The sequence below is a fragment of the Polistes canadensis genome, unplaced genomic scaffold (genome assembly GCF_001313835.1).
Source record: "Polistes canadensis isolate GaletaPanama2010 unplaced genomic scaffold, ASM131383v1 scaffold_235, whole genome shotgun sequence".
Taxonomy (NCBI): domain Eukaryota; kingdom Metazoa; phylum Arthropoda; class Insecta; order Hymenoptera; family Vespidae; genus Polistes; species Polistes canadensis.
In genome coordinates this window covers 215,636-227,814 of record NW_014569782.1, presented here as the reverse complement: position 1 = coordinate 227,814, position 12,179 = coordinate 215,636, and the positions used below count along the sequence as shown (strand labels likewise).

The 12,179-nt window shown below is 27.9% G+C and overlaps 1 protein-coding gene across 1 annotated transcript in view; it reads left to right on the top strand.

Annotated features, from left to right (window-relative positions):
• Window positions 1-627: 627 nt before the first annotated feature.
• Window positions 628-12,179, top strand: part of LOC106790412 — a gene marked incomplete at its 5' end in the record, with an annotated part of 15,668 nt that continues 4,116 nt past the window's right edge. Inside the window, 2 exon segments of the mRNA XM_014755275.1 lie at window positions 628-2,171; window positions 2,659-2,825. Of these exon segments, the coding sequence (XP_014610761.1) occupies window positions 2,094-2,171; window positions 2,659-2,825 (245 nt within the window).

Here is a 12,179-nt window from a genome sequence, read left to right as displayed (position 1 = left end):
ATATATATATATATATATACATATGGAAATTCAAGTATATAAATTAAACAATAACAAATAAATTGATAATTGATGAATAAAATTATTGTCATTTTGTATTCATCATAATAATCTTATTTAATTAACTATAATCATATATATATATATACATATGGAAATTCAAGTATATAAATTAAACAACAACAAATAAATTGATAATTGATGAATAAAATTATTGTTATTTTGTATTCATCGTAATATGTGATTAAAATTTGATATGTAATTGAAAATTTTGTATCATAGATAGACATAGGATAGGGTAGAGGGATGAAGGAAGGTACCATTGGTGATGGAACGATGCTACTATTTTTATAATATAAACTCGATCATAGCGTAAACGAGAAAGTAAAAGAGTGTACAAGAGAGGGGTGGTGGGGAGTCGTGGAAATCGCGGCGCGACAGTAGTATATATCGGGTTAGAGTCAGACATGCGCTGTTAAAGTGGTTTGCGCAGAGGGCAGAGGGGGTGGGGAGGAGTGGGGTGGGGTGGTAAAGAGGATGCGCAAGGGTAAAAAGCTCGAGGGTGAAAAGCCACGCTTCAGTTTGTCGCGTGTTCCTTCGACTGCGATCACTTCGCGCGTATCATCATCAAATCAACGACAAATGTTTTAAAAGAACAACAAAAGAAAAATATAGAATCCGACATAATAATAATAATAATAATAATATGTTGCACGAACCTATGAATTAACGAAAATGGAATTGTAAAATATCGTGTTTCGTTGTTTGAAGTATAAATATATCGATCACGTGAGATTTCATTTATTATTTTGATTAATAAATAGAAATTGAGAAAGAAGAAGAAGAAGGAGAAGAAGAAGAAGAATAGAAGAAGAAAAAACGAGAAAAATAATTCAAAATAATAATAATAAGAGACACGTAGGATTTTGAATGTTTCGTTAAAATATTTTATCAAACGAATATATGAAAATTTAAGGAAGAGAAGATATAAAAAAAAAAAAAAAATAATTAACGTTGATAAATATGCGAGTATCGTTGGAAATGATTTTTGATATCGATAATAAAAAGATATCGATGATATCAATGCGTTTATTATCGAAATACCGACGATGAGGGATAAGGAAAGAAGAAAGAAAGAAAAAAGGAAAGAGAAAAAAGTGAGACGAGAGATAAATCGTGAAAAATTACTTTTCGTTTTTTTTCTTTTTTTTTTTTCCTATGATAAAAACAACAACGAGAATTAGTGAACGTAAAAAGAAAAAAAAATAATTTACGTTAGAGAAACATATGTATGTAATAAAATAATTTCAAATGGATTTGTCAACGGCCTTTTTCGGTTCGTCATTTTTATCATGTTCACGTTCGCGAAGAAATTCTAATCATTGGAGAACGTAGCGACGGACTAAATCTATTTTCTAATCGTGCCTAAAACAACCCTAATACACACACACACATTGTCAAAGCGTCGATATACAGTCTTTTCTTTTTTCTATTTTATTATTCATTATAATTATAATTTCTTTCGTTGATTTTTGTTTGAACGTTCAATATTATGTACACGAATAATCTACGAACAATTTTTCTTTGATTAATTTCATATTTCATATCTTTATTATTATCTATCATTCTTTTTCTATTTTTCTATGTTCGATTAAAAAAAAAAACCTTTGACAAACATGGAACGAAAAGTTTAATTCCTTTCTTGACGATTAATAATTGCTGTTGTTGTTGTTATTGTTGGTGTTGACGTTGTTATTATTATTGTTGTTGTTGTTGTTGTTGTTGTTATTTCGATAAAAAAGAAAATAAAATGAAAAGAAATAATTAAACATGGAGAAATGAAAAAATATAGTTGCATCATAGTGATCGATGAAAATATTCGAAATAAATATTGTGAAAGACGTTTGATTTAACGTTGAATTTTGATCATCTTAGTTAAATCGTTTCTATTCGTTCAATCGTTCGTTTCTATTTGTGTATCATTTTTTTGCGAGAGGATATTTTATGTTTTCCTTTTTACGGAGATGACGTGGATAAAGCTTGTTAAGTCTTACGACGATCGGAGAAGAACTAGTCCGTAAGAAGATCAGATAATGACGGAGTCTCCAACAGCATCGACGAGCAAATGCCACGACGATAAATCCGATAAATCTGAGAAGGCAGTTTTTCTGGTAAATCGATTTTCAAATTTCCTCTCTCTCTCTCTCTCTCTCTCTCTCTACCTTTCCCTTTTCTTGCCCTACGTTATTTTCCTCTTTTTCTATTTTTTTTTTTTTTTTTTTTTTACTTCAATAATTCTACTCCCAACTCCCTCCCACTTCACCTAATTTGTTTGTAACGTTTGATTTATGATTCGTGATGATCGTTAAGTCAAATTTTTATTCGAAAAGAAAGAGATACAGAAAGTGTTCACGAAATTATTAAACGTAATATATCGATTTGAAATTTCAGATACAAAATGTATTTTTATTTTATATCTTACCTTTTAATAATTAAATTATTACGTTTTTATGAAATATATCGTATAAAATCAAAGAAATGAATCGTAAATCGTACGTTTATGTTTTATTATAATCTTAAGAGATCATTTTTTTCGTGATCGAGTATCAATCAATTGTGTTCGTATGAATTTTTGTACCGTTTGTTTTTTAATTTCAGCAAATTCAGGATATAAACAGTCAAGTAGCGCAATTTCGAGATCTTTTGATAAACGTCGGTCAACCACGTGATTGTCCAGAATTAAGAGAAAAAATAAGAAAATTGCGAAGAACTTGCGTCGAAGCTTGCAAAGGAACATCCCAACTTATCCTGCCACAAGTACGAAGGTATTTCGATTTTAATATTTTCCAAAAATTGGGATAAAATTGTAAAATTTTACGAAAACAATTCATTTGCTCGTTAACGTAATTTAAACATTTTTCTTACCACCGTGTAGAAAAACATATTGGATTTTCTTTTCCTTTTTTCTATCTTTTACAATAGAAATTTTGTTTTTGATTATTTTTAATTAGAATTTTGTTATTGATATTATGTTGCATCTAAAAAAGATAAATATACAATATTAAAATATTATGATGATATAAAGGATTAATTAATTACGAATGAAAGAGGATCTCGAATATTGAAAAAAGAAAAAAAAAAAAGAATATGATAAAAATAAAGAAAAAATTTTATTTTCCCGTAGAATCTCATTTCAGTTTGTCTTAGATTAATGAGACTCCAATTAACTTGGTAAATAGATAAGAAAATGTAAAGATTTCATTCTTTTTTTTTTTTACATTTCTTTCACACCATTTTTCATTTTTCTATTAACTTAATCGTTAATTTATTTTCTTTTTTATATATATATATATCCCAGACTGACGATTGGTCGACGAAGATTTTCATAGAAGTTTTTCACGGTAGAAAAACAATAAAACCCTAATTAATTTCATTCGTACCCTTTTCTTTTTGATTTATGATGGTGCTCGTGTCGATGAGTTTCCCATATAAATTATTTCTTCTTTTAGTGTTCGATTATAGTAACACACGCGATTCGATAGTTTAAAAGATATATTTGAAAGAAAAAAAACTTCAAGTATATATTTTAATATATATCCTCGTTTATTGTTCGCATAATCGTTTAACGTGAAAAAATTCGAAAGTAAAAAATAGATTTAATATATATATATTATAGAGTTATATATAAAATCGAGAATAGATTATAAATTATATTATAAGATAAAATTTAATAAAATATTATTAAAAGAAAACCAGAGACGGAATGAAAGAGAAGAAGAAGAAGAAGAAGAAAAAAAACATTCTTAAACGTTTCATTTGTAGATAGAAATAGAAATGAAAATGAATGATCGTTTATCGGTCTCGTAAATCGATTTTTAATGAGATAGAAGATGACAAAGATGAAAGAAAAGTATCTTTTAAAAATAGAAGAATCTTTTACTGTCAATGATTGTTCCATTCCTTCCTTCGTTTTTCTTCTGTGTCGTCGTACTCTTTGAAAAATTTTCTTCCGGGGGTTTGCACGACCTAATGAAAATCTTAATTTTTCATGGCCTCCTTTTTTTCACAGAAACCCTCTTCTCTCTTTCTTTCTTTCTTTCTTTCTTTCTTTCTCTTTCTCTTTATTTCTTTTTCTTTTTCATTTCTTTCTATCTCATTGTCAGTACTCTATCATCTTCTTCTTCATCTTCTTCTTCTTCTTCTTCTTGTTCTTCTTCCTCTTCTTGTTCGTGGAATAACAAAAGGGTGCACGGTTTATCCCGTCGTTTGATTTCTCTTTTTTTTTTTCGTTCCTAATTTTCATCGAGACAATGAAATATGTAAAATCATTCTTTATCTAACGTCAAATCATTTTTAATTATTATACTTATTGAAATCACAGATAAAATGTTAGAAGAGTATTTAGGATTGGTACTTGTGTTAATATGATTTTTCTAAATGTTTGTTGAATCAATAGTTAGATTTGTTATTTCATATGACAAGCACGTATTTTTTCAATTAATTTGATATAAAAGAAAAAAAGGTAAAATAACGTAATTGCATTCGCGTTATTAATTAACGATCAAGTTTTACAATCAATGGTAATTGTAACAAATGAATAAATAAACGTGAAAATTTAATTGAAGTATTTTATATACACAAAACGAATTATTAATTAAACGAACAATTCGCGTACCCACAATCAATGAAATAGTATTACAATTCATTGATGAGAAAACATTTAATCGAAACGTTACAATTTGTTATCGATTAAAAAAAAATTTCATTGGACGCGGTTCACTAAACACATTGCGTATAGTAAATTTTATATTAATAAAACAAACACAAAAATAACTAAAAGGAAGAAAGAATTTTTCATTTAATAATAAATCAATTGAAACGCATACACAAACAGACAGAACAAATTTGCTGAAAAAATATTTAATATTTTTAGATGAGTTAGGAGACACCCAGTATATATAATATATACTAAAATTGTATAGTCAGGGAAAATGGAAGTATATTCAATCGAATAATCGGGGCCATCGTTTCTGAGGTAACAATAGCTATGACGTATTACACGTTCAGTTAGTCTAATTGGATAGTTATAAGACTTAGGCTATTTGTCTTTCCATGTCCATCGCAAATACGATAACCATTGTCATTATTTGGATTTGTTTTTCCACTTAACTTGGAAACGAGAATAAAGCAATAGCAACAACGGCTACGTCTAAGACAATAAAATGAATAAAGTAGTAGAAAGAGATTGAGGATAGGAAAAACATAAAAGTGGATAAATTTTTGTTCTATTTTCTAATAAAATGTAACAAAGTAAAATAAATACACGTTTGCTAAACGTTTCTCATCTGAAAATTCAATCTTTCAAATGAATCAATATATATATTCATTTATATAAACAATTTTATTTTACGAATACTTATATTCGTTTGTATCGTTTGAAAAATAATTCACCAATAAAATTTATATCAAAATATTTGATTTTATTTGTCTCTATTTTTATTCGCGTATTATTTTTATTTCAAGCATTCGAATCGGTGATACAAATTTATACTATACGGTAATAAAAAACGAAACCCACAAAAAAAAAAAGAAAGAAAGAAAAGAGTTGAATAACCTTGAAAGCATTGAATAATAAATAAAAATGTATAGTTTGAATTTGAGTTGGGTCCAATAGTAGTAGTAATAGTAGTAGTATAGTAATATAATAGTACCCACATCTGGAAATATGTCATTCGCAGTGGCGTCAACTGTCATACGCAATAACAGTCGTAACCATTCGTATGCAGGACACGATCGTGTTATTATGTGTAAATAATAATTCATAGATAGTAACAAATTATACGTATGATACCATTAGGTAACGCGTTTTGTATTTGGGAGTGAGAGAGAGAAGAGATTTACTAAAATAGATCTTTAATTAAGTCAGGAAAATGATATTACGTTGATTAATTATTGCGTAACTAAATCGTCGTTACGATTTTGCCGATTATCGTCTCTCTCGTTAATATAATTAATATCAGATTAATTTCAAATAAAAATAATATTTCAAGTATTACTTTTTACATTTGTACGTAACAAATTTATTTGTTTATTAATATTTATTAAATGGTATAACGTAAAAAGAAAAAGAAAATCCAATCGATAGTTTAATTAGAAATGATAATTGAAAATAATTTTCTAAAACAATAATAATAATTTATTTAGTATTTCTCTCGTCCAAAAATTACAATTTTTTAATGATAAAATTTAACAGGGAACTTGGACATGAAAGAAGTAGAACTTAGTTTGATTTAGTTGGACGTTTCGTCCCTTTATTGGGACTTCTTCAGCAACTTAATCTTTACAGTTCAGCGTCTTTTTTCATTGAGTAGACATACATTTTTCTTTTTATTAATATTCAAAACACAAAACATCTAAACTTCGTTAAATTGATTGTTATTATTTAAGTTCTTCAACAAAACTGTAAAGATTAAGTTGCTGAAGAAGTCCCAATAAAGGGACGAAACGTCCAACTAAATCAAACTAAGTTCTACTTCTTTCATGTCCAAGTTCCCTGTTAAATTTTATCATTAATAATAATAATAATAATAATAATCTATTATATATTCGTAAGTATGCATTGTATACGCCTGAACGATAAGCATCACCTTATACTTGGTCGATAATTACGTTGCGTGCACCTTTATCGGTAAAAAGGATTTATTTTTTTCTAAGCTACTGAAAGTGGGCTGGCTACCAAGGCACACATTTAACACGTGTGTAATGCGTGTAAAACGTGTTACCTATCGATAGAAACTCGTAACAAGTTTTTCTTTTTTTTCTTTCTTTTTTTTTATCTATCAATATATTTATATTGATTGAAATATAATTGTCGACGAATTGTAATAACGTCTCGTTACACGATTGAAAATTAATTCGAAATTGTAAAAGTATATATATATATAAACGTAAAGAGAAATATTTTATAGATAGAAAAAATAACGTTACGAGTAATCAACCTTTTGTTTATCGAGGGGTAAACAAAAAAAAAAATAAAGGGGAAATAAATTTAACGCGCAATATAAGATTTCTTTCATTTTTTCTTTTTTTTTTTTGGGTTGTCTTTCGTGCAATTTACGACTAACCGAATGTTTCACTCGTATATATTCGAATTCGAAGGGATCTTATTTTCCGAATAGAATTGGAACAACACACACACATGGAATATGTTCGCGTAGGAGTCTCGAAGGTGGGAAGGAAAGGGAAGGGAAGGGAAGGGAATAAGATGCAGGAGGGAAAATACCCACGCGTTTGTGAATTTCTCGAAAGGACCAAAAATTGTTTCACCAAGGTTTCGAAGATGTTGACACCTCCTCGATCGAACGCGTCCTCGATTACGAACAATTTTTCTATAGAATTTATTCATGAATATATATAACCTATTGATATGCGTGCGTTTCATTTTCTATGTATACATTTGAATCTGTATATATATATATATGTGTGTGTGTATAGAGTCGGGGTTCCATGGTTCACATCAATTTCAGTAATTCGTCTAACATTTCTGATGGATCTTCAATCATTTTTCACGTTATATTCTAACGTAATCGAATTCTATTTCGTTTAAACAAATTATATATTTTATTACTGTATTCTCTCTTATGTCATTATTATTATTATTATTATTACGTTTTTGATCGCGTATGTATATGCACGTGTACTTTTTTTTCAATTATTAATCATATTAATAAGGAAAATTATGCACACGTGTGTGTGTGTGTATTCAATTGAATATTAATTAACGTTATAGATTTACGCGAATATAAATTATTATCATAGATTTTAATATGATAACATTTGTTTTTTTTTTTTTTTTTTAATCACATACATCGAGACACACATAGATTTACATTTAGAAATAATTTGTATGCAAATAATAAAAAAGTGCGTCCGTAATCGTTGTCATTTGATAGGAATGTTGCTGCTGTTGCTGCAATTACGAGTACGACGATTAATATTATTATTATTATTATTATTATTATTATTATTATTTTAATGGTAGCTTTATTCAACAATAATAAATAAATTAGCTCACGTTAACCGATGTAAAATTATGCAAATATTATGCAAATATGCAAAGAGAGATCGTTTCTTTTATTTGCACATTATTAGTTTTTTTTTCTTTTTCTTTTTTTTTTTTTTTTCTCTTTTCACCGAGATTAACCAGTTACAACGTTATATACGTTAATACGTATAATGTTCTCGAGGGTTGCATACTGTATAGAAGCCCATTATGGAAAAAAAGCTTAAAATTATCTAGATTATTATTACTGCACGCTCCTTTAAAATATTCTTTCTATGTTTTTACATATAATTAAGTGTTTTTACGATTTAATGGAAGTCAAATTTACGATTTTTCGCGTGACCGGGTACGACAGTTCGTGCTTTCTTTTTTTTTATTCCTTAATTTTCTTTTCTTTTCTTTTCTGGCCTATTTTTAAACAATTGTTCGTTACTAAAAAAAAGTATAGACAAATACGTTTAAATAAATTTCGATCGACGTTTTATTTGTTTTATTGCCGCGAATATTTATATTTATTTATATTACATATATTATTTATGTACGATAAGGAAAAAAACAAATGTGATATTCTTCAAAAATTTACAATTTGTTCTACGCATTGTAATTCGTAAAGATATTGAATTTAGGTTCAACCTAATTCGTCATTTTTCTCATCGAATATTTTGAATATCGAGAAGGAGATCATTTTAAGTATAAGATGATATTTTCATACCTATCTCGAATATATATAAAACCTAGTTGAGGTACTACGATTTAAAAATAACTCATCCGTAACACACACACGTACGGGAAAAGTAAATTTCAGGGAATTCGGAATAGGAAAATACAGAAGACGGGGAAAAAAGTTATGTGAACGGTCCGAACACTATTTTCAAAGTCCTTAAGGATATAAAGTAATATGCTAGGGATATAAGTTAATATACAAGGTGGTATCTAAACTTTTCAACTTAAATCCACGAATTTTCTAGATCGCGGATTCAAAAGTTTTTGCTTCGTACACTTTTTTTTTTTTATTTATTTTTATTTATATATACAATTATGAACAAACCCTAAAAAAATCATTGAAAAACTTTTGCAATATCTTGTGCATGCATCGATTAATATGATATTGAAATGTATTATATTATTGAGATGTATTAGAGTATTTAAATATCGGGTACGCATAAATTTATACTGTTGCAATATATTCCTCGAAAGAATTTAAAATTTAACATGCATACGTATACACATATATACATATAAACGTACATACCTGAAATATTACCCATGTTAATGCATAGTTGTTGAATTTCTTACAATTATGTACGAAAAATAACATACATTATTTTATTATCAGATCGATGAAACATACGTTGCGATTATTTGCAAATTATTTACAGAAAACTTTCTAAAGAAAATTATTCTTTTTCTTTTTTTTATATATAAGTATAATATAAATATATAGTGATACGTGTGTGTGTGTGTGTATGTATATAATCATAAAACAGAGAAAATCGTCTGGATCGTTTGGGCCAAAAGGGAAGAAAATTCGAGTTTGCACGGAGTTAAATTCACGGTTCGTAACTTTGGGTGAACATATAGGGTTCGACGTTGGTAACTCGTTTAAACGCATACGGTACTTCTCAAATGTTCGTATAAATACGAGAGAGAGAGAAAGAGAGAAAACCAGGATGGAAATTTCAACTATGCACGATATATGTGTATAATTTTGTGAATATATTTTACGTATATAGATAATGATTATGTCAATAATCGTTTGCTGTGTGTTTGAAATTCGTTAGAGAAATTTTATCTTATATTTATTTAATATCATTTATCTCTCTAACATTTCTACTTACACAAACACACACGACGTAACAAGAAATATATATATATATTAGGGTGGTCCTTAACATGAGTGTTTTCAAATTTCTTGGCTCCCAAAAGCTTCCAAATCTATAAAAAAAAAATTCTCTGAAAATTTGAGCTTTTAATATCAACTCTAAGATAGTCCGCATTCCAACTTAAGTTTCTTATGGAAATAATATGAGAGAAATTTCCTTCGTTATTTAGAATTTTATTATTCAGGAATAAATAGATCTATTATGATGAATCATACATATTTTCATGGAAAATTTAACGCTCTACAAAAAAGGTCTCTTATAATTTTTCGCTAAATCTATTAGTTTACAAGTTATTTGAGCTTAAAAGTTTAATTTTGATGTAACTATTAATATCATTAAGTATGATTATTAAGTAAATAATTATATATTAAAAATATATTAAATATTTCTTGTAAAATTTTTATTTATGATCGAAAATAAGCAAATATAATGTTATCCGTAGAATTGTGATTAATATATGTGATTTTTAAATAAATTAAAAAATTTCTTATTCCTTAATAATATAATTCTAAATAAATTCTCTCATATTATTTCCATAAGAAACTTAGGTTGGAATGCGGACTATCTTAGAGTTGATATTAAGAGCTCAAATTTTCAGAGAATTTTTTTTTATAGATTTGGAAGCTTTTCAGCCCCTGGGAGTCAAGAAATTTGAAAACACCCCTGTTAAGGACCACCCTAATATATATAATTAAATTAATGTTATCGATCAAAACTTACTTTTACTTGTGATCGATTAGGTGCGAAAACAAAAAGAGAGATAAAATTTCACCCCTCTCCCTCCCCCCTTCACCCCTCCCGAAAAAAAAACAAATTTATAAATTAGGGGTACATTATAATCCATACGTACGCATACAAATTGGATACGCGTTGGGGTGCAGACATTGCATCTATTGTCTACCTTTTTCTTTTTCTTTTCTTTTTTACCGTGATCGAAGCACATCGAAGAAGAGAAGAAAAGTCCTTCATTTTTTTAACGGTGTCGAGTAGACTCTCTCTCTCTTTCTTTCTTTTTTTTTTTTCTACGAGCGCGCGACACTCGAGAGAAATAATCGATCTATGTGCGTCCTATTTCGAAGACGATAATCGATTATTCCTCGAACTATTATACTACATACATGCATACATAAGAGGGATAATTGCGCGTAGAGAGAGACAGAGCTAGAGGGGGGAGAAAAGAAAAAAAAAACAAGAGAAGAAATAAGGGAAAAAAGTGCGTAAACGTTAAAAAGATGTGAATAATGGAAAAGTTGCATGAAGTCAAAGTTGTTCGAGTATTATTCAGCCTTGACTTCGAAATCTTTACGATAAAAAATAATTGTAAAAGAAAAATATAGAAACACGAGAAGAAAAAACTTTGAACGTATATTATGTATATATAATAATACATATATAATATATATATATATATATATATATGTGTTATATTATAAAAGTATTGATATTTTTCGTAATTGATATTTTAATAAATAATATCATAGAGTAATCTCCTTAGAGTTAACAAATATTTGATTCTGAAAATTAATTAATAGTATATAATAAATAATAATAATAATAATAAATTAATTAATAGATAAATAAAGAACGCACTCACGCATTCACCTTAAAAAAATATATAATTCCATCTGTTGTAAAAAAGTTCTTTCAAAGTTACAAAATAAGAAGCAAAAAAAGAACATTACCACGTAACGCTATTTTACCTTGAATGAATGAATGAATGAAAGAAAGAAAGAAAGAAAGAAAGAAACAAAAAAGCAGGTAGAGAGAGAGAGAGAGAGAGAGAGATCTTAAATAACAAAAAAAGAAAAGAATAGAAACCCAAAAAAATGGCGGCCCCTTTTTTTTTTTTTTTGCCCACTTCTTCTTACGTAGCAGAAACGACGAAAACGTTTCCAAAGAAGGAATTAACGAGGTACCAGCACGAAACCATTTCTCATACTATTACACATAATACGTTACTCTACACACATACATACATATATATAGAGAGAGAGAGAAAGAAAAAATATCAAGAGAATAGAAATAAAAAAAAAAATATAAATCTCTCATTGAAGGAAAGATGCGCAGGAGCTTCTTCATCTTTTTCTTTTTCTTTTTATTTTTCGTCTTTTCTCTTACCGATTGTTTGCTATATCAAAGAGGGTTGAAGTCAAAGGGATGTTGTTACATGGTGATTCACGCTGAGTATCTAGTTCTATCTTTTTTGTTTTTTTTTTTTTTTTTTTTTTTTTTTT